Raw genomic sequence first — 24038 nt, 5'->3', positions numbered from 1 at the left:
AGAAGTGAAATATCCGCGCTCAGGTGAATTTGTGCATATGTTAGCTGCCGACACTATGCCTGGAGATCTACGTAGGTATATAACCAGTGCAGCGCTCACAAACTCATATCAAAATGATAAAAACAAATGGTAATGAAAAATAATCCTATGAATCACCAAGGCCACTGCTACTCCTTCTCTTCGCGCAGGGTGACTGGTCTTGTCGCCGCCCCCTGCTGTAGTTTTCTGCAGGCAGCCTGCTGTTGGTGGGGCATGGCGGGTCCCTCCCATAGCTCTGCTCTCTGCACAGGCTATGTACAGCACAGTGATGATGTTACTACTACAAGGTAATATTTGGGTTTGCAAAGGCATTTGTGGCAAACAAAGTGTATTTATATAACTTTTTATATGTAAAAGTTCATACCTGTGGACAGCAGCCACAGTGGTATTCTTGTTCCACAAGTCTCAGCATGCCCTGATGTTCTGGTAACCTAATATAGAAAACCTGCTGGGACTTTTAGTTCCACAACCCTTGAGGCAGCGTTGGATGATTTGCCTGGGCTTTATTCTCATTATGAATGACAAAACCAGAAGACTTTATCTGCCAGCTGTAGAGTTCTCTCACCGAGCACAAGATCACTCAGCTGGCTTTAATTTGAGATATTACACATCAGTTGGCAGGGAAAAAATATGCTGTTTTTATTGTAAATAGTAGACCACTCTTCAAAATCTCTCTGTGGGAATTAGAGCAAAAGAAAACAATAGGTTGGATATTTGCTTGAAGTGCAATGTCCTTTCCTGTACATTAACGCTAAGGCCTCGTTCATGCAATAGGACAGGCTTAAGGGAACACTCTAGCAGACTCAAAAATGTACCATCACTTTACATCATGAGACTCATTAGTGGCCCAAGGTGTTCATTTTTCATCTTATGCCTCATGCACACAGGACATTTTAAAAGTGCTTCTCCTCTTGGCAGCAGCGGTTTGGCAGAAAAAATGCCTGACGCTTGTCAAAGTTTCTAATGTTTTCACAAGCGTTTAAGTGTGTTTACAAGCGTTAGACGCTTGCGCGTTGATTCATTTCATTGGCTAGAATAATCATTTATTCTGGTCATTGAACTGAATTACCATTCAAATGATAAATGCGCCTAGCATTAATGTATTTAGGTGCATTTAGACACGTTTACACGCATCAAGCCAAAATGCTGCTGCTCCTGGATGCACTGGCCCTGGGGTTTTTGTTCCTGCTGGTAAATGCTAATGCTACTAAAAGCTTCCAAAAATCTGTGTGTACATGAACACTTAGGATAACATGGAGGGCTGTTTGGAAGCAGTAGAAAAGAAAAAAACGCCTGACTCCCCTAAACATGGCTGCAAAAACTCCCTATGTGCATGAGGCCTTAAAGAGGAACCAAACCTAACTTTTTAGAAAACTCAGCAGGCAGCTCTTTATTGCAGAAGAGATTTACTATGTCTATTCTGCCATAAAAAAAAAACCTCAACCTGCCTGCTCGCAGTTTTCAACCAAATGTACTCTGAACATGCCTGCATTCCCAACACACTTCAGCTGTGCTAGTGTGACTGACTCCCTTACACGTGCATGGAATAACCTCATCTCCTGATAGCCAACCAAGAGGCTGTAAACACATCTCCCAGGGTGATGATGACAGTGGCCAGCAAGGAATGTAACCACTTTATTGCTGGAAGGTGGAGGTGAGTATACATGGGATAGTTCTGCTTTAAATATGATTGGGTACACCAGGCTGCATGACTGAAAATATTCTTGCCATTAAGGTGGTGTTCTGGGTACACCCTATGCAAGTCTATGACCATGCAGGCCAGAAATCATCTCTGCCCACCAATGTTTCTCTACAGCTTAAACTTGATCTCCAGTCAGACATAAAACACATATTAATTCTGCACTTATTTATAATTCATTATTAAATGTGTTTTTTATGAAAGCCATGTAAATACCTGAATTAGACTTGGTATCAGCCGTTGACAGCTGTACATCAGAGCTTAAACTGGGGGACAGAGAAGTAAAGCAAGGAACTAGCCAGCTGTGCTGCAGTGCTCAGGTGCTTTGCCCATTGGAGGAGAGAAAAGAGAGGAGCTCGTCAGTTACCTGCTTCTCCATCACCGTCCAGTCACAGGGTGGTGGAGGAACAAGACTTGTCTGACTCTCTGTCAGACAGGACTGTGATGTGTGGCAGAACTGTGTAACTCTCAGAACAGGATAGACAGAAATACAAATCCTTTAGCAGTTAAAACAGATGATTTATGTGTACTTTAACTGTGTATTTAGTGGTTTGCCTGGAATTCCACTTTAATATATACAGTTGCAAGAAAAAGTATGTGAACCCATTGGGTTTACGTGGAGTTTTGCATGAATTGGGCATAAAATGTGCTCTGAACGTCATCTAAGTCACAACAATAGAAGAACACAGTCTGCTGAACATAATACTACACAAACATTAGATGTCGCCATGGTTTAATTGCACATAACATGTAAACATTCACAGTGCAGGGAGGAAAAAGTATGTGAACCTTTGGACTTAATAACTTGTTGACCCTCCTTTGGCAGCAATAACCTCAACCAAACGTTTCCTGTAGTTGCAGATCAGACCTGCACAACGATCTGGAGTAATTTTGGACCACTCCTCTTCACAAAACTGTTTCAGTGTAGCAATATTCTTGGGATGTCTGGTGTGAATTGCTCTCTTAAGGTCATGCCACAGCATTTCAATCGGGTTGAGGTCAGGACTCTGACTGGGCCACTCCAGAAGGCGTATTCTGTGCTGTTGCAGCCATTGTTTTGTTGAATTACTTGTATGCTTTGGGTCATTGTCCTGTTGCATCACCCATCCTCTGCGGAGCTTCAGTTGGTGGACAGATGGTCGTACGTTTTCCTGCAAAATGTCTTGATAAACTCTGGAATTCATTTTCCCATCAATGACAACAATCCGTCCAGGCCCAGAGGCAGCAAAGCAGCCCCAAACCATGATGCTCCCTCCGCCATGTTTTACAGTGGGGATGAGGTTTTGATGTTGGTGTGCTGCGCCTTTTTTTCTCCACACATAGTGTTGTGTGTTCTTCCCAAACAACTCAATCTTGGTTTCATCTGTCAACAGTATATTTTGCCAGTAGTGCTGTGGAACATCCAGGTGCTCTTTTGCAAACTTCAAATGTGCTGCAATATTCTTTTTGGACAGCAATGGCTTCCTCCGTGGTGTCCTCCCATGTACTCCATTCTTGTTTAATGTTTTCCTTATTGTAGATGTGTCAACAAAAATGTTAGCATGTGCCAGAGATTTCTGTAGGTCTTTAGCTGACACTCTGGGATTCTTCTTTACCTCATGCAGCATTCTGCGCTGTACTCTTGCAGTCATTTTTACAGGACGACCATGCCTAAGGAGAGTAGCAACAGTGCTAAACTTTCTCCATTTGTAGACAGTCTGTCTTACCGTGGACACATGAACATCAAGGCTTTTGGAGATACTTTTGTAACCCTTTCCAGCTTCATGCAAGTCAACAATTCTTGATCGTAGGTCTTCTGAGAGCTCTTTACTGCGAGCCATGGTTCACATCAGACAGTGCTTCTTGAAACCAGTAAACCCAAAACAGGTGTGTGTTTGTTTTTTAAGGGCAGGACAGCTGTCAGCAACACATCCAATGTCATCACACTGATTGGAGTCAAGGTTGGCTCACTCCTGGCTCCAATTAGCTCTGGGAGAAGTCATTAAGCTAGGGCATCACATACTTTTTCCTCCCTGCACTGTGAATGTTTACATGTTATGTGCAATTAAACCATGGCAACATCTAATGTTAGTGTAGTATTATGTTCAGCAGACTGTGTTCTTCAATTGTTGTGACTTTAGATGACGTTCAGAGCACATTTTATGCCCAATTCATGCAAAACTCCACGTAATCCCAAGGGGTTCACATACTTTTTTTTGCAACTGTACTGCTCAAAAAAATTAAAGGAACACTTTGAAAACACATCAGATCTCAATGGGGAAAAATATGCTGGATATCTATACTGATATGGACTGGGTAATGTGTTAGGAATGTAAGGATGCCCCATTGTTTGATGGAAATTAAAATTATCAACCGACAGTGGACTGAATTCAGACACCGCAAAATTCAAAGTGAAAAATTGATGCAGCACGCTAGTCCACTTTGAAGAAATTTCATTGTGGCAACTCAAAATGGTACTCGGTAGTTTGTATGGCCCCACGTGCTTGTATGCATGCCTGACAACATCGGGGCATGCTCCTAATGAGACGACGGATGGTGTCCTGGGGTATTTCCTCCCAGATCTGGACCAGGGCATCACTGGACAGTCTGAGGTGCAACCTGGTGGTGGTGGATGGACCGAAACTTGATATCCCAGAGGTGTTCTATTTGATGTAGGTCAGGCAGACGTGGGGGCCATTCAATGGTATCAATTCCTTCATCCTCCAGGAACTGCCTGCATACTCTTGCCACATGAGGCCGGGCATTGTCATGCACCAGGAGGAACCCAGGACCCACTGAATCAGTGCAGGGTCTGACCATGGGTCCAGGGATTTCATCCCGATGCCTAATGGCAGTCAGGGTGCCATTGTCTAGCCTGTAGAGGTCTGTACGTCCCTCCATGGATATGCCTCCCCAGACCATCATTGACCCACCACCAAAATGGTCATGCTGAACGATGTTACAGGCAGCATAACATTCTCCATGTCTTTTCTAGACCCTTTCACATCTGTCACGTGCTCAGGCTGAACCTGCTCTCACATGTGAAAAGCAGAGGGCACCAGTGGCAGACCTGCCAATTGTGGTGTTCAATGGCAAATGCCAATCGAGCTCTGTAGTACCAGGTAATGAGCACAGGGCCCACTAGAGGACGTCGAGCCTTCAGGCTACCCTTGTGAAGTCTGTTTCAGATTGTCTGTTCAGAGACATTCACACCAGTGGCCTGCTGGAGGTCATTTCGTAGTGCATCTGGCAGTGCTCATCCTGTTCCTCCTTGCACAAAGGAGCAGATACCGGTCCTGCTGATGGGTTAAGGACCTTCTATGGCCCTGTCCAGCTCTCCTAGAGTAACTGCCTGTCTCCTGGAATCTCCTCCTCCTGGGAGACACAGCACACCTCCTGGCAATGGCATGTATTGATGTGCAATCCTGGAGGAGTTGAACTGCCTATGCAACCTCTGTAGGGTCTATGCGCCTGTAAAACCATTCCTGTTTTGGGGTTCGTCTCATTGTTGCCCATCTAGTGCACCTGTTAATTTCATTAACACCAAAGCAGCTGAAACTGATTAACAACCCCTTCTGCTACTTAACTGACCAGATAAATATCCCAGGAGTTTAATTGACTTGATGCTATACTCTGATTAAAAAGTGTTCAATTTTTTTTTTCTGAGCAGTGTATTTAGGAAGGCTTATCTTAGTTCTGATTCCCATGTAGCTCCCTCTACCACATTTGTCTTTGTGGTACCACATCATTCACTGACAACAGCTGTACAGTTTGCCAGTCAAACATTAGGAATAGGACAAGGGTTTCATATTGTTTCTGACTGCTATTTTCTTAACTGTTCCTGTGATTGGAACAGCACAAGACCCATCTACCACCCTGGCAGAGAGACTTCTAAATTGCAATGTAGTAAAAGTGTAGTGACCACTCCTAGTCCATTGATTAGTTTCTCAAGCCCCATAATGATCGGAGAAAGTCCTATGCAATTCACCCCTGATACACAGATTGCTCTTCAGAATCCAATGGAAAACCAATATGAAATACACATTTTTTTCTTAGTGTGGGTGCAATTTTTTTTTCCAAAATGGTGGACTATTAAAGGAGACCTGTAATGAGAGAAAAATGCATCATTAGACACTTTCTGAAAACGCTAATTGCCTGGCTGAGGCTCTGATTTGGAACAAGTCAGAGTAATGTTCGAATCCCTGATTTCTACGCAGCTTCACGGTCAATGATTCTGATTGCTAAAACCAACAATTGGCAGAGCAGTAAGAAATGTAATGGGAACATTCATGATTCATTCAGCACGGATATTTTGTATTTATACACAACCCTAATCTTTTCCTGACTACAATCCAAAAAAGAAAAATTGACTGCAGGGAGACAGGACTGTGGGAGGGAAGTTGCCTGGAGTGAAGTAGGTGGTGGTAGGCAGCACTTCTTTTCATTCTAGCATTAGGAAAATTATCTAAATCTGACAGTAAAGTAAACATTTTTGTTGAGCAGTTCCTTCCATCCATTATAGAAAAGGTATTAATTTTTCCCCCTTCTTTCAGATATTGATGAATGCCTGGTCAACAATGGAGGCTGTGACCATTTCTGTCGGAATACTGTTGGGAGCTTTGAGTGCAGCTGCCAGAAAGGCTACAAGTTGCTGACTGATGAGCGAACATGTCAAGGTAAACCTATATCTCTCTATACCACCAGAACTTATGATGTATGGTAACAAAATAAGTGTCTTACTCTTGATCTATTGTACTGCAGGAATCTCAGGAGGGGCCATTCCAATGACAGAACCATGAAAGTCTACCAGCCACCCAGACATGTTTGCTAGGAATTAGTGACCAAACCAAAATGTTTTAAAACTCAGCTGCTTAAATGAGTTTTACCCCTTCTTCTCAGTCAGGGCCTGCAGTATCAAATATCAGAAAACTGATATTGCTCCAAGACCAATCTGATGCAGGATTTTGGTAAAATGTTTGGAACGCCTATTGAAAACAGTCAGCTTAAAATTGGTGTGAAACATTTATTGAACAAAATAGATCAAACACATTTTGGGGGATAGCTCCTCCTTCAGAGCTTAACTGGAAGCGTTTTACCTATTTCTAGAAGAGATTCTTTGAAATGCCTATATTGAAAACTGAGATATCAGTGTATCCATGTGGGGATGTGAAGGGACCAGCATTCTGAATGTGCCCACAACTCATCCCAACAGGGATACACTGATGAATGCTGTTCACTTGTCATTCCAATGTGGATACACTGATTTTTTTTTTTTTGTTTTCTGCCTCAAAAAAGGCTTGTCATTGAATCTTGTCTGGAATTAAGTACACATCTTACAGTTAAGCCAGGTTATCTCTGTGGAGCCCAGAACACCTCTATGTATGTTTTGGAGAGGGGGAAAGTAGGAGGTGTTTTGCAGTCTTAAAACACTTCCTATAGGGTGATTTACCGCTCCTCCATAGATACAGTATATCTATGGAGGAGATACACGACACCAAAGACTGCTAAGTTGCAGTATGTCAAATTGATGTTCTTGAATATCCAGTATACACTATAAAATACCTTTATCTGTCAGGAAAATGGCTACTCCCTGCCCTCACTCTGCAGTGTTCTGTGCTGGCTGTCACAGGTTAGCCTTCAGTTTCTTGCTTGTGTATTCTTACCTCATTACTGCAGTCTTTTCCTGCCTTGATTCCTTTCACATGTGTGGTTTGGCTGTGCTCACCTATGGGCATTGCCTGCTATTCAGTGGGTTTTATTTCCTTTCATTCTATCACTTTCCACCCCCCTCTTAGTTTGCTTGCCTATATAAGACATGCTTAGTCTAGCCCACATTGGCTGAGCAACTTCACAGTTCTCTGAGCTCCCGTTCATTGTTACTTGTGTATCCTGTGCCTGACTACCCATGTACCGACTGTGGTTAGGTTCACTGTCTGTGCTTGTTTGCTACCTGTCCTGACCTCGGCTTGTCTCCTGCTGGTTGTACTCTGCACACACTGGTGGTCTCCGCATCCTCAGTTGGGCATACCTGGGGGCTGCGACCTGGTTCCAGCTTGCTGTAAGTCCATCCCCACCATCAGGGCCTCTGGTGAAGAAGCAAAGAAGCAGGCTGAGGAACCTTGAATTGGCGATCTACAAGGGCTCACTACCATAGACGCTTGACACTGGCATAGCTGAGCAAAGACCACACCCTTATATTTTCATATAGACTTTTGCTGCAGAGAAGAGGAGAGGGCATGTCAAACCAGGTCTTTGTGAATTATTGCATGCACTGTGTTGTTTCTGTTGCCTATTAGTCATATTTAGACTCCTTATGCTACTACGGTAACAGGATATTGAAGACTATGAAAACGGAGGTTGCTAGTACAATGACTGATTGCTTATCTACATTGTCTGTGGCTACATACATACGTATTGTACATTGTGGCTGATTTTAGAAGTTCTTGTCATTGATGATCTTTCAGCATGTAGAAAATGTCTGCACACTTTTTGAATTTTCTTGGATTAGTACATTCCACTTATACCTTCTTTGTCGTCTGGCTGTAATGGATACATCTCACGTGTGTTATGGAAGCTGAAGATTGTATGATGAGATGAGGTCCATTTTTTCCAAATTTTTTACATTTTTGTGGGGTCACCTCTGATTGCATAGGTTAATTGGAAGAACTCTTTTATCTGGTTGAAATCTTGGAAAATAGCTATTTGACGAGGAAAGGGCATGTTGAAATCTGTAGCTATTTGGAATCCATTATAGACAGGATAAAAGCAGTACAAAGAGCAACAAATCATATAGATAACCATTTACAGAGAATCCTTGGACACCCTTGAAGAGCTCTTGTTGATTTTGTCCAAATTTTACTTTCCTGTAATGATGCCATCTTGTTCTTGTAGTCAAATTCTACTTCTTTTATATAACACCATGAACCAAAAAGCCCTGTTAAAGGCGATTGAATGTTCCATTATTCATCATTAGATTATTTATATTCCTTGAGTTCCTATGACTATAATAGGAAATGGATTTTAGCTGGCCGAGAACTGTGCACCGTCTCTGTAGCCAACTTGCGTCTATGGTCCAGTGCATTTTAAATGAAATGAAACGATGTGTTGTGTACAGTTGTTGGTGCTGGACGTCTCCCTTAGTATGAGAATCCTTGACGAATTACGAGTTCAGTGATGAATAGAAGCCAGGACAGAAAACCCAAGACAGTCGATACCCTATTTATCTTGCGTGTTTGACAGTGGAATAATAACTTATTTTATCTCTGAGACAGTCACTGCAGAGTAAAGCAGTCAGCGAGACTTCTGTTTTATTCAGTGGCTTTAGATGATTCTAGAAACCTTTGCAACAAGGTTAGGCAACCCGTTTCTTTCAGCTGCTGACTGGAGAAGTCTAAAGAATGGTCAATAAGAACAAAAGTTCTTGAGTTATTCTTGCAGTGTTTACCTTAACCACTTGCCCTCCAGAGGATTTATCCCCCTCCCTGACCAGGCCATTATTTGCGATGCGGCACTGTGCGGTCATGCAAAGCTGTGCGTAAATTTGTCCTTTTTTTTTTACCACAAATAGAGATTTCTTTCTGTGGTATTTGATTACCTTTGCATTTTTAATTGTTTGCGCTATAAACAAAAAAAACTGACAATTGTGAAAAAAAAACCAATATTTTTGCTATAAAACATATCCAATAAAAAAATTTTTCTAAATCAAATTTCGTCAGAAATGTTGGCTAAAATGTATTCTGCTACATGAAAGTTGTATCGTCTACAAATGACGGTATATGTACTGGAATTTTTATTTTTATTTTTTATACTAGTATTGGTGGTGATCAGCGACTGCAGGAAGGGGTTAATTTTTTGATGATCAAAAGTTTAACTGTGTGCTGTGTGTGTTTTACTGTGTTTGCTGTGTGCTGGTTTACTAGGGAGGCATGTCGCTTTGTATTTCTCTGCACAGCAGAGAAATACAAAGCAGCATGTCCTTGCTGGCAGGAGAGAGACCTGTGTTGTTTACACACAGGTCTCTCCCCTGTCAGATTTGCACGGCGATCACGGAATCTCCGGCTGGGACCCGGTGATTGACATGCCTAGCAGCGAATGGTGGCGTAGGTAGGGCGGCACGCGCACCCCTTTCCCTGTAATGCAAATCACGTATGTATATATGTGATTTTGTGCAGCCCTGTTACCCTGTAGCAGTATTTCTACTATAGGGCGGCTGGCAAGCGCTTAAGGCTTATCTACACACAAAAAAATAAAATGTAAATTATTTCAAGTTACCACCACTTAGATCTGGTGGCTGCATTAAAGTGGAAGTTCAGGGAAAGATCTTGAGTATTCTGAAGCTGATCTAGTCTGGTCACATGATCTGGTCCCGGCATCGGCTTCAGTGTAGAGGAGGGACAGCTGACAACATATGCCCCCATAGTTAATGTCATCACCAAGGCTCTGCATTCGTTGTCAGTGATCTCTCCTTTTTACTAAAGACAGAGCTAGGATCACCCAATCACGTGACTAGACTGGAGTGCCCTCAGCATAGCTAAGCATACAGTTAGATAGAATAGGCTTACAATGGGAGTGGGGGTAGATTTGAGTAGTTGTTGTTCGACTAAAGTTCCACCTTAATTAAATTTTTAGAGGGCTTTTCCCCCTTTTTTTTGATCTTTGATTGTGATTCTGCTATTAACACTCTTCTATTCCTAGGTTGACAATGCTCATTCATACTACCTCATTAAAGCGGAGCTCCACCAAAAAGGGGAAGTTTCACTTTAAGGACTGCTCCCCCGCTCCTCATTAAGGATTGGCACCTTTTGGGGGGTGGGGGTACCTGCTCCTATTTCCGGTCCGATCGCCTAGGAGATCGAAAGTGGAAGGTGATCTCCGTCCCTCGCTGTAGTCTTTTGAGGCATGTGACAGGTCCCAGAAGACTACAGGACCATTCATGAAGCGCAGCACTACTCGCGCATGCGCAGTGGGTATGATAGCTTGTGGCTTCACAGCCGGGTGTCCACACTGAAGATGCCGGCCTCCTGGAATACAGGACGGCCGGTGAAACGGGCTGCACGGGACAAACCATGGGACCGAGGGATGAGTAAGTGGCTGTTTTTTAAAAATCAAAAGCTACAGTTTTTGTAGCGGCTGACTTTTATTTTTTGACAGCGTGAGTGGAACTCTGCTTTAAGGACAACAGAAACAGGTAAGGGCTACAGGACTCCCTCCTCTCTTCTCTATAACATAGAGTGATATGGTTCTACAGTCCCCAGAGATATAGTAGTTGGAAACAATGTAATAGTCAGCACAGGCATAGAGCAGAGGAAGTTAGCAGTTCTCAAAATTTCTAGCAGAATCAGCAGGATTTTTTTTTTCACTTCTTAAAACGCCATTAAGCCCAAAACCAAAAATGTATTATATTTCAGCTTACCAGTTATTAGATGTGGTGGCTGCATCAGTTTTCTTTACTTTAGCTTTTTTCCATCAGTTTTCACCTTGTGATCTGGCCAGTAACACACCCTCTGTATTAGTGAGACACCACTCTGATGGAATAACCACAGGAGGCACAGCAGACAGAGGCGTTGTCAGTTTGGGGAGGATGGGAGTGTTAAAGCTTTGGGTTTTTTTTTCATTGAACTAACAAACCTGTCAAACTTACCGGCTCTGTGCAATGGTTTCGGACACAGCAGCCCCAATCCTTTTCTTCTCGGTCCCCCCGTCGGCGCTCCTCCCCCCTGCAGAGTGCCCCCAGAGCAAGCTGCTTGCTCTAGGGGCACTCATGCGTGCTCACTCCTGAGCCAGCTCTGTATGTCCATAAGACTTATAGAGTGCTGCTTGGCCCCATCCCCTGCTCCCCTCTCACTGGCTGTGATTGAAACAGCAGGAGCCAGTGGCTCTCACTGTGTCTCAGCCAATGAAGAGAGAGAGACCTGGGAGAGGCCGATGCTTCCGTGCACAGTGCTCAGGTAAGTATGGGGGGGGGAGGCTGTGGGGGGAGCTTCACACTGAAGTTTTTTTAACTTCATGCAAAGAATGCATGAAGGTGCCTTTAGAACCACTTTAAATGTGTGAGCAGATTTGAATACATTAACAAATTGAAGCCAAACTCCAGCTCACACTTTATATTCAGTTACAGCAAACTGTTTTTTTCCTTTTGGAATAAAAGTTTTACATGAATAAATTAAAAGCCATTCATTTTATTCACCCTTGCCATTGGTAAATTGCTTGTCTCATCCATGTAAACTGAGACATTCTGCTGGAGAATTTGAAATTCAGCAAACCTGTTGGCTAAATCACCAGATAAAAATAGAATAAAGAAAGCCTAAGAAAAGGAAACAAATGTAGCTATCACATCTAAGAATTGGTAAGCTGCAGTATAATAACTGTTTGGTTTTGGGTGTAATACTTTAAACTGATGTAAGAAAACACTTTTAATTTTACATTTGCCTGACCAAAAGGGACTAAATAAGAGAAGTTCATTGTTAGGATGTACAATTTAAAGCAGCCTTGTCCCTGACAAAAAAATATTTAGTTAAGAAGCACCTTGTAAAAGAGATTACTAACCTCATCTAGCTCCCAGTCATGGAAACTTCATTTTGCTGCAAAGATGAAGTCACCCAAAAGAGTGTTGGATACCCTAGCCACGCTTTGTTGTTCCTCCTGATCACTCTAGCAAATGAAGGGACTGGCTGACGAAATCAGAATGTATGTAATACAGTACAGGCTTTCGGCTACACACTTCCAGTAGTAGTAGCAGTAGATTATAAATCTCAGAATAAAGTTGTTGTAAAGGCAGAAGTTTTTTTTATCTTTTTGCGTTCTATGCAGCAAGGTAAAAAAACCTTCTGCATGCAGCTTTCCCCGCAGCTTCCTCCCTAAATACATACCTGAGCCTGATCCAGCGAGGCGGTCTCTGCTGTCTCGCTCCTCATTGACTCAGATACAGCAGCAGGACCCATTGGTTACTGCTGCTGCCATTCAGAGCCAGTGATGAGAGCAAGGGGCCAGACCGAGCCCCATTCTGTGCGTCAAATGGACTCACAGAGCAGGACTCGGGAGCGAGCATGCATAAGTGCCCCCAGAGCAAGCGGCTTGCGCTGGGGACACTCAGTGGGGGGGAGGAGCCCAGAGCACTGCTGAGGGATCCCATAAGAGGAGGATCAGGGCTGCTCTGTGCAAAGTTATTGCTCAGAGATGGTAAGTATGACACAGGGGCGGACTGACAACTCATGGGGTCCCCGGGCAATAGGGGATCATGGGGCCCCTGTGTCCTTGCCCAAACTCAAAAAAGCCTATGAAAATGGTACCATTGGCATCTCATGGGGCCCCCTACTGACCCCCGACCCTCGGGCAGTGACCGAGTTTCCAAATGGTCAGTCCGCCCCTGGTATGACATGTATGTAATTTAAAAAAAATAAAAATTGAGCCTTTACGGCAATACAAGAAAATCAAGATGCAATGTTTTCTGGATATGCATAGAGCCGTCAAGTGGACAGTAAGGTAACTGCTAGTGATGACTAGAGCTACATGCACCTTACACAAGAGTTTTTTCCTCACCTCCCACAGTGGAGAAGAGGGCATTAAAACAAACCAGTCCTGCTCGGCATGCTCTAGATATAGGTTTGCTTTAGGTAAACAGTACTTTAGGTTAACAACAATACTGACATGAGATATTGAAGAAACACTTGGTGGAATTGGAGCCAAACATGCAGATGGTGTTGGTGCATGTCATGATGGATATTATAGTTACACCATTAAGCATTATTTAAAGGATAAGTTTACTTTTCATAACATGTTACACCCATATCCAGGGTGTACCCTGTAACTAAATGAGCAGCCCCCATACCCCCTCCCCCCCATTGTGACAATGAGCCGGGGATCTTCTCCCTGCACACGCTGTCTTCTTTGCCCACCCCGCTGCATCATTAATTCACAGAGTTCTGTGAATGGGGAAAACGGCATCTAACAGATTGTAGTTCTTAATGAATTACCAGTGTACTGATGAGTGCTCTCGTAGTTCATTGATAATGCCTGTCATTCAGTAACTGCCTGTCCGTATGAGCCTTTTTTTTTCTTTTTTTTCAGAAAGGTGAACTTTAAAATTGACATGCAGATGGGGTAATGAAACAGTCACTCTATGCATGTACTAACTTTTATATGCTTATTATTTAAATCTATAATGTATTAATTTTATAAAGCTTCTATACCATTGAAAAAAGTTTCATACAGTGCAGTGATACTCCAAGTCGCATCTGCATCATGGGGCAAGGCCCATGGTGGGCCCATGACAGCCTGGACTTGCTGGAAGTGGGTTGAATGACACTGACTGTCATTTATCCTGGAAGACTGAGAACATCAAGTGGTGATAAATTACTTTTTGTCTGGATTCTACTTTAAGGTAAAAGTGTCCAAACGTGTACTGTAAGTAGATGCTGATTAATTGGAGTGACTGAAATACTGTCTGTTGCTCAAAACAGCCCATCCCTTTAATGGTCTACCCCCACTCTAGAATGTGAAGTGGAGAAGCTGATTGGTTGTTAGGGGCAGCTCCTACAGTTCTTCTATCAGAGACGGTTACTTAGTAGGCTGTAAAAACCCTGTGTACTGATATAGCGCATTCTCAGCACCAGAAGAATAGCTTACAGGGGGGAGGGGCATGAGCATGGCGCTCCACAGCGTTATGTGCTAGGAGCTCCCACACCCACCGAATAAATGGTGCTAACCCCCCCCTCGCTTACCGGTACCACTACTGAGAAGCCTGGTGTGGTAGAGTACTGTGCGGCATGTAGACTGGGGAGCAGAGCGGTGAGACATACAACGGCTGAGAACTGGGAGGTGACTGCCCGTTACTAAGAGGAGAAGGATCCATCGGGGAGGCGGACGATCGGGAGGACCCAGGTGATTGGTCAGGTGACTGGGCAGGATGCCTGGGAACTTGGGAGCTGAGAACTGGAGAGAGGAGGTCGGGTTTCCCTGCCACATTCATAACAGGCCATTGGCTGATCCTCCTGTGTAGTGCCCCCTAATGAAAGGCAGAGTGTGGAGAGGTGATGACAGTGGTGTGCAGCACAGAAGGAGGTGGCCGCAAGACACGAGGAGGAGATCCAAGGAGGAGACTGCCAGACCTGGGAGCCCCCAGACACAAAGGATGATCCAGCAAGACCCAGGAAGAAAATAACAACCGATGACCAACCAGAGTATACAGCACACAGGAACGAGTGAGTGGCCGCGGGAGGCGGTAAATCCCCAAAGTTTAGCACCTGTACGCTACAGTGCAGGCTGGTGAAATTGAGGATATAACATCAGTGTGTAGGGGGCTTCAGAGATGGAAGAGACAGTGTACCCAGGACTCTACTTGAAAAGTAATTCCGCATTTAGTATTGGAGCCCCCTGTATAACTTGAGAAACATGAACAGTAGATCGGTTAAAGGAGGGGGAGCGAAAACTCAGCAGTTGAATTTAAATACAAGTACAATAAAAAAAGTACATGTCTCTACATGAGAAAAGCCTAGAGGAACTACCTTTAGAAATCCACGGAGAGGAAAACTGTAGTGGAGGCCAAGGGAGACTTGAGGTATCCAACAGAAATCAGCTGAAAGAAATTTCACAGTCTGAAAGCGAAAGGAGAAAAAGAAATACGGAGGAGCAGGAAGCAAGGCCACAAATGCCCACAAAAGCAGAAATCGCCGATTTATGTTTGAAAAACTAGAAAATTCCATAAAAAGCGAAATGGCAGTCTTACACTGCAAAATGGGACAAGTTCTGTCATGGGTAGAAGATATGGAAGGAAAATTGGAGAAACAAGCACAAGTAATTAATAAATTAGAAGAGCAAGTTGAGGAAATGAAAAAGGAGCAGAGACTGTTATCCTATAGATTAGAAGATCAGGAAAACAGAGATAGAAGGAACAACTTAAGGATCAGAGGTTTACCAGAAATGTCTCAAGGAGAAGATCTAAGAGACATTATGAGAAGATTGTTTAATCCAATAATAGGAAAGAGAGAGACAGAATAACTGAAAATAGAAAGAATGTATAGGATAAGAAGATCCCAGAAAGTTATATCAGATATTCCTAGGGACTTGATAGTAAGGTTCCATTATTATGAAGACTGGGAAATCATTTGGAAAGAGCTACGCAAGGTACCAGACATAAAATATGGAGAGACGAAAGTGCACATTTTTGCAGACATAGCACAGCCAGAAGATCTCTGAAACCATTTGTAGATCACATGAGGGACAAAAATATCCGTTATAATTGGGGATTCCCAGCTTGTTTGATCGGGTGGAAGGATAGGAAATTAGCGAGACTGAGATTCCCAGAAGATCTAAATGACTTTTGTGAAAAAATTTAATTGCAGATGTTAGACATTAATGGGTGGTCTGTAGGGGGGAAAGAGAATAAAAGATTAGATGTGGAGAAATGGCAAAGAGTCTCTAGAAAGAGATAGGTGTTGGGGAGGGGGGTGGCGGTGGTGGGGGGGAGGTGGGAGAGAATCCCTTTTTTTTATTCTCCCCCTCTCTCTCTCCTCATCCCCACCGCCTTGCTCTTGGCTCCTCCCATCTGTCTGGTAATACTTTAGAGATAAAATCTCTCTCCTTTGAGGATGGGTTAAAGGGGGTCCTCAGGCTGAGGTAAAGGTGTCTTAGAAAGGCTTGAAAAATGATATCAAAGAAGATCCGGTGGGCGGGGGAACGTTGGGGTCATCAGAAGAGGGAACACCACAGCGGCTAGTAGGGAGGCCAAGCATACTGCCAAATTCTAGACCAAAATATGAGCGATCGGGGTCTGAATGGACGTACATGCTTAGAGTCTTACCCAGTGTCAGGGCAGGAGCTGAGGAACGGACAGGCAGGACTAACAATGTAACGCACTGGCTGACGGCAACCACCACCCACAGACCGAAGTCCCTCAGGGCGCGGAGTCTAAGTCCCAGGCTGCCCTTCACCAGGGCCCCTTATGGTGGGGATGGACTTGACGCAGCCAGGAACCAGGTCGCGGCCCCCGAGACACCTCAGCTGCGGTAATGGCCGCCGCCAATGGCATGTAGCTGGTGGAAGAGACAAAAGAGTAGCCAGACAAGCCGGGGTCAACAACAACAGGACAAAACAGTACAGGACAGCAGACGAGAATCACAGGTCACAAGCCGGGTTCAGCAACAGAGGGTCAGATCAAAGGAGAATACAAAGAATAGTCAAGTCACAAGCCGAATCAGAATACCAGGAGAGTCACGAGAGTCAGAACAGAGTAATAGTAACACAAAGACACAAGACACAAGTGCAAAGAGCATGTGCGGGCCACAGGCTTATATGTCATCAGCCACACCCCTCTGGGGGATGGACCACAGAAACCTGAAGGCATAAAAGGATTCCCATCATGCACAGCAGAATCCAAGATGGACGCCAGCACATGGAGTAACATAACCTCAGGGAAAAGGTAGGACCTTGACAGTACCTCCTCCTCAAGGGCCCCTCCCCCTCCACGGCTCAACAAAAGGTTTCTGAGGAAAGCGGGTATGAAAAGCGCGGAGGAGGGCAGGAGCATGGACATCCGCGGAAGGAACCCAGGAATGCTCCTCGGGACCATAACCGCGCCAATGAACCAGGAACTGTAATCGACCACGCACCAATCGAGAGTCCAGGATCCGGCTCACCTCATACTCCTCATGACCGTCAACCCGGACAGGACGGGGCCGAGGAAGAGAGGTAGTGAAGCGATTGCAGATCAGAGGTTTCAACAGGGAAACATGAAAGATATTGGAGATCCGCATCCCAGACGGAAGGGCAAGGGCATAGGCCACCGGATTCACTTTGCGGAGAATGCGGAAAGGACCGACAAAACGGGGAGCTAGTTTGGGTGTGGGCACCCGAAGATTGAGGTTGCAAGTAGACAACCACACCCGATCGCCGACCTGGTATGAAGGAGCGGGCAACCGTCTGCGATCAGCCTGGAACTTCTGGCGCTGAGCTGAGTCCGTCAAGGCCCTCTGGATCTGCCCCCATGAAGAACGCAGGGCAGCAAGATGGTTCTCCACAGCCGGAATGTCCTGTGGTGAGAACCTCTCAGGTAATACCACGGGTTGGAACCCATAGTTGGCCATGAAGGGGGACATCCCGGAGGAGGATTTGACCGCCGAGTTCCTGGCAAACTCTGCGCACGGCAGGAGATCGGCCCAATCGTCCTGATGGTCTGAAATATAACACCGAAGGAATTGTTTTAAGGCCTGATTGGAACGCTCCGCAGCCCCATTGGACTGCGGGTGGTAGGCAGAAGAAAAGGAGAGACTAATACCCAACTGGGAGCAGAAGGCGCGCCAGAATCTGGACACGAACTGACTCCCGCGGTCTGAGACAATCACCTTAGGTAACCCATGCAGGCGAGAAATCTCCCTGGAAAAGACCGTGGCCAGTTCTTGCGCTGTGGGTAATTTCCTGAGTGGAATGCAATGGCACATCTTGGAAAACCGATCGATCATGAGGATGACCGTATGACCCCGAGACACCGGGAGGTCTACAATAAAGTCCATCCCTAGATGTGACCAAGGACGCTCCCCATTGGGAATGGGTTGTAGAAGACCCAAAGGGAGATGCCGTGGAGACTTATTCTGGGCACAGATCGAACATGCCGCTACATAAGAGGCAATGTCGGCACGGAGGGTTGGCCACCAGAATAAGCGAGAGACGACCCAACACAGCTGGTTCTTCCCCGGATGCCCGGCAGTTTTGGCGTTATGGTAGGTACGCAGCAGGCGGGTGCGCAATCCCTCGGGTAAGAAACATCTACCCTCCGGCTTCCCGGGAGGAGCATCAGTTTGAGCCGCCAAAATCTGCTCCCCAAGGGGAGAGGTCAGACTGGTGCGAATGGCAGCCAGGATCTGATCTGGAGGTATAAGTGAGATTGGCTCAGAGTCCTCCCTGGACAACTCAGAGTATTGCCGTGATAACGCATCAGCCCTGACATTCTTGGAACCAGGCAAATATGAAACCACATAGTTGAAGCGTGACAAGAACAGAGCCCATCTGGCCTGGCGGGGTGTCAATCTCTTGGTCTCCGAAAGATAAGTCAGGTTCTTGTGATCGGTAAGAATGAGGACCGGAACCGCGGAATCCTCGAGCAGGTGCCTCCATTCCTTGAGAGCCAGAATGATGACCAACAACTCCCGATCTCCAATCTGGTAGTTGCACTCAGCCGAGGAAAGCTTCCTGGAGTAGAACCCGCAGGGAAGTAGGGGTCCATCGGGCGACCGACGCTGAGACAGGAGAGCCCCTACTCCCGTCTCGGAAGCATCAACTTCGAGGACGAAGGGCAACCCAGGATTGGGATGCGAAAGAATCGGAGCCGAAGCAAAGGCAGCTTTCAGAGCCTCGAAAGCTATGATGGCCTCGGATGGCGATTCGTGAGGGTTACTCCCCTTCTTGGTTAGGTCAGAGAGAGGCTTTGCCAATGTGGAGAAGTTCCTGATGAACTTCCGATAGTAGTTGGCAAAACCCAGAAAGCGCTGAATGGGCCGAAGACCATTGGGACGAGGCCACTGCAGAACCGCCGCAACCTTCTGAGGGTCCATGGAAAATCCCTCCGCGGAAATTATGTAGCCCAAAAAGGCAACCTGGGATCGATGGAACTCGCACTTCTCGAGTTTACAAAAGAGTCCGTTCTCACGCAATCGTTGCAGCACCTGCTTGACATCCTGGACATGGGACTCCATGGAGGTAGAGTAAACCAAGATGTCATCCAGGTAAACCACTACGTACTGCTGCAACAAATCACGAAGGACATCGTTTATGAATTCCTGAAAAACCGCGGGCGCGTTACACAATCCGAAGGGCATCACCAGGTATTCGTAGTGCCCAGTTCTGGTGTTAAACGCGGTCTTCCACTCATCCCCCTGTCTGATCCGTACGAGGTTGTACGCCGCCCTAAGGTCGAGTTTGGTAAAGACTGTTGCTCCCTTAAGGCGGTCGAACAACTCAGAAATCAAAGGAATTGGATATGCATTTTTAATGGTAATCCGATTGAGACCCCTATAATCGATGCAGGGCCTCAATTCCCCACCTTTCTTCTTTACGAAAAAAAAACCCGCTCCTGCTGGGGAAGTAGACTTACGAATGTGCCCCCGGGAAAGCGCATCCACAACGTACTCCTCCATGGCCTTATTCTCCGCAACCGAGAGAGGGTACACCCTGCCACGTGGAGGAGTGGCCCCGGGTTGCAAGGATATGGCGCAGTCGTAAGGACGATGCGGTGGTAAGGTACCAGCGCGTACCTTATGAAACACGTCCCGGTACTCCCCATAGTCGGTGGGCAACGCAGAGTCCGAGGAGGCACACAATACCTTAACCGGCCCCCGGATGCACCCGGCCCCACACTGTGGAGACCATGAGAGAATCTCGGCTGTTTGCCAATTGAAGGTTGGATTGTGCCTCTGGAGCCAGGGATACCCCAAAACCACCGAATAGTGTGGGGAAGAAATCACCTGAAAACAGGCCAACTCCCTGTGAACAGCCCCAATGGCTACCTCTACTGGCAGAGTCTCGTGGGTAACCTGCGGCGGTTGCAGGGGCCTGCCATCTATTGCTTCGAGAACCAATGGGGCAGCACGAGCCTGCAGGGGAATGGAGTGCTGTGCAGCAAACGAGCTGTCCAAGAACAACCCACCGGCCCCAGAGTCTACCAACGCCTGGGCCGTCACCGAGCCCCCCGTCCAAGAAAGGACCACAGTGATCAGTGGCTTATCCTTGCGGAACGCCGGGGACGAGGAAACTCCACCCAAGATCTGTCCCCGACATGATCTCAGGTGCGAGCGTTTCCCGGACGGACCGGACAAGACTGCCGAAAGTGCCCACCGAGGCCACAGTACAGGCAGCGACCCTCCCGACGCCGAGCGGCCCGCTCCCCCTCGGAAAGGCGAGCAAACCCCAGCTGCATGGGTTCCCCACCAGACAAGCTATCCCCAGGAGGCGTGGGAGGAGAGGGAGGAACGGGTGGGACAGAAAACGCAGGTGCCAGTCGATTGGAAGGCCTCCGCAGGCGTTCCTTGAGTGAAGGCATCTCCCTGAGCCTGGTGTCAATCAGGATCAGGAAAGAGATGAGCTCCTCCAACACCACAGGCAGTTCCTTAGCTGCAATCTCGTCCTTCAATGTATCAGAAAGGCCATGGGAAAACGCAGCCACCAGAGCCTCATTGTTCCAACCGACCTCTGCCGCCAGGGTACGAAACTCTATAGCGTACTCGGCCACGGTCCGTGAACCCTGATGCATGGTCATGAGCAGCTTGGCCGCCGAAGCGGAACGAGCCGGTACTTCGAATACCCTACGGAAGGCATCGACAAAACCGGAAAAATCTTGAATCACCGGGTCGTTCCTCTCCCATAAGGGATTTGCCCAGGCCAAGGCCTTGTCTGAGAGTAGTGAAATTAGGAACCCCACCTTTGACCTCTCAGACGGAAAGGCGTGGGGTATTAATTCAAAATAAATACCCACCTGGTTGAGGAACCCACGACACTGACTCGGCTCACCCCCAAAGCGCTGTGGAAGAGGGGCAGAACCAGTCATACCTCTGGGCGCCGCTGATGCAGCCGTCGAGGTGGTGGACGCAATAGGCGGAGAAGCAGCAGGAGAGACCACCGGAGCGACTACCGTCCTAATAGCACCAGGAGCAAGGTGCAGTGCGTGCAAGCAGAGTTTGGCACTTGTGTAATGTCAGGGCAGGAGCTGAGGAACGGACAGGCAGGCCTAACAATGTAACGCACTGGCTGATGACAACCACCACCCACAGACCGAAGTCCCTCAGGGCGTGGAGTCTAAGTCCCAGGCTGCCCTTCACCAGGGCCCCTGATGGTGGGGATGGACTTGACGCAGTCAGGAACCAGGTCGCGGCCCCCGAGACACCTCAGCTGCGGTAATGGCCGCCGCCAATGGCGTGTAGCTGGTGGAAGAGACAAAAGAGTAGTCAGACAAGCCGGGGTCAACAACAACAGGACAAAACAGTACAGGACAGCAGACGAGAATCACAGGTCACAAGCCGGGTTCAGCAACAGAGGGTCAGATCAAAGGAGAATACAAAGAATAGTCAAGTCACAAGCCGAATCAGAATACCAGGAGAGTCACGAGAGTCAGAACAGAGTAATAGTAACACAAAGACACAAGACACAAGTGCAAAGAGCATGTGCGGGCCACAGGCTTATATGTCATCAGCCACACCCCTCTGGGGGATGGACCACAGAAACCTGAAGGCATAAAAGGATTCCCATCATGCACAGCAGAATCCAAGATGGACGCCAGCACATGGAGTAACATAACCTCAGGGAAAAGGTAGGACCTTGACACCCAGAGGAAGGAATCAACTGCGATGGTGGGTTGCAGTTGAGGCAAGGAGTAAAAAGAGGTCTAGGGGGATTTTGGTTGGAGGGGAGGGAAGCAGGGAAAAAACGGGAGGATCTTCTGGTTGCAAAAGTTTGTTTACATCCACCCCTACAAAGGATATATAGAGGAAAACCGTTAAATGGGAGGAAGGAATATGATTAACTTTATGACTTGTAACGTAAAAGGATTAAATACAACAACAAAAAGACACAAGGTTTTAAGGGAAATACAACAACGATCTATTGAAGTGGTGTTTCTTCAGGAAACACATATATCTTAGGATTCAAATATTAAGCTATATTCTAGATTCTTACCAACTTGGTACAATGTGGACTTTCCAATAAGACGGGCAAAGGGAGTAGCGATAGGGTTTGGAAAAAATATAAAATTCATTTTGGATGAAAAGCTGGTAGATCCAGACAGTCGACACTTGTTTTTAGGAGGAAACTTGCAGGGAAGAGTGTGTACACTAGTAAATATTTATTGCCCTAATAAAAACCCAATAAATATATTTGGATGGAATATTAGCAAAACTTAGACTTTAAAAGGGGTAGTATGATTGTGGCAGATGATTTTAATTTCTGCATGGATCCAGAGATGGATGCCTCATCGTGCACACGGAGAGAGGGAGATAGGAGTTTAAAGAATATAAAAAAAAAAGATATCAATGTCAGCTGATAAATGCTTGGGGGGTTGAACACCCAAAGGAAAGGGACCATACCTTCTTCTCTGCGGTGCACAGGGGATATTCAAGACTGGATTATAAGCTGATTGAACATAGACTCCTGGAGTCCTTGGTGAAAACTAATATAGAAGTAACATCTATATCGGACCATGCCCCTGTCACAATGAGACTACAGTTTGGAAGGGAACAGAATAAAATAAATATATGGCGACTAAATGAGACCATTTTACAAAAACCAGAAGAGGAAACAAGAGTAAAGCAGGAAATTGATCGATACTTTGAATTAAATGAGTCCGAAGAGGTTTCTATTGCCACAGTTTGGGAAGCACATAAAGCCTATATCAGGGGGATATTAATTGCAATAGGGGCAGAGATAACGAAAGAACGGCTGGAACAATTACATAAAAAAATTACTATAGATGTACAACAAGAGATAATAAATATTAAAAAGAGAGGAGTTAAAAGATTTTATGGAACAAGAAACAAGGAAGATTTTTAATGGGGTTTTGAAGGAAAGATATTGGTGGGGGAATAAGCCAGGGAAATACTTAATGAAGAAGTTGAAAGAAAAGAAATCAAGGAACTTTATAGATAAAATAAAAAATGAAAAAGGTGAAAGTGTCTATTCAACCATTGATATCGCTAATACATTCCATACTATTGCGGCCGATATGGAGCAGAAGGTAAGAACCAGAAGGAATCAGAAGATGAGAGGAGGAAGAAGCAGATTTACCTGAGCGAGGCCGGTCTACCTAGATTGGAAAAAACTAGAGTAACAGCCTTAGATAGTTCAATATCAATAGAAGAAGTCAACTTATCATTAAAGGGTACAGCAATAGGAAAGAGTCGTGAACCTGATGGAATACCGTGGGATATTCTAAGAAATTTTAAGAATTTCTAGTCCCTAAACTATGTAAATACATGAACGCACTGGGAGAGGAGGAAAAGATGAGAGCGGAATCGCTACAGGCATATATCACAGTAATACCTAAGGAAGAGAAAGATTGGTCTCAGTGTGCCAGTTATAGGCCTATATCTTTGTTGAATACAGATACAAAACTGTATGTGAAGGTACTAGCTAACAGGTTGAAAGAGTTGATGTCTGACTGGATACACTTAGACAAAGTGGGATTTATCCTGGGCAGAGAGGGAAAGGATAATGGTCTAAGAACATTGCTTATCCTGCAAAAGAATGAAAGAGGGGAGGTACCAGGAATTATCCTGTCAGTTGATGCTGAGAAGGCCTTTGATAGAGTAGATTAGGGATTTATGATCTACACGCTGAGAATATTCGG

General features: G+C 45.7%; 1 protein-coding gene across 1 annotated transcript in view; it reads left to right on the top strand.

The window, feature by feature from the left end:
• The window catches only part of SCUBE1 (signal peptide, CUB domain and EGF like domain containing 1), a 397419-nt gene that overhangs the window by 279534 nt on the left and 93847 nt on the right, over window positions 1-24038 (top strand). Inside the window, exon 9 of the mRNA XM_089662778.1 lies at window positions 6271-6393. Coding sequence (XP_089518904.1) covers window positions 6271-6393 — 123 coding nt within the window. The remainder of the gene's footprint in view (window positions 1-6270; window positions 6394-24038) is intronic.

Source organism: Staurois parvus, unplaced genomic scaffold, assembly GCF_062004578.1.
Source record: "Staurois parvus isolate SC_StPar_1 unplaced genomic scaffold, SC_StPar_1.0 ptg001539l, whole genome shotgun sequence".
Taxonomy (NCBI): Eukaryota; Metazoa; Chordata; class Amphibia; order Anura; family Ranidae; genus Staurois; species Staurois parvus.
Note: the sequence above shows the minus strand (reverse complement) of the source record. Positions and strands in the feature narration are given on the sequence as shown.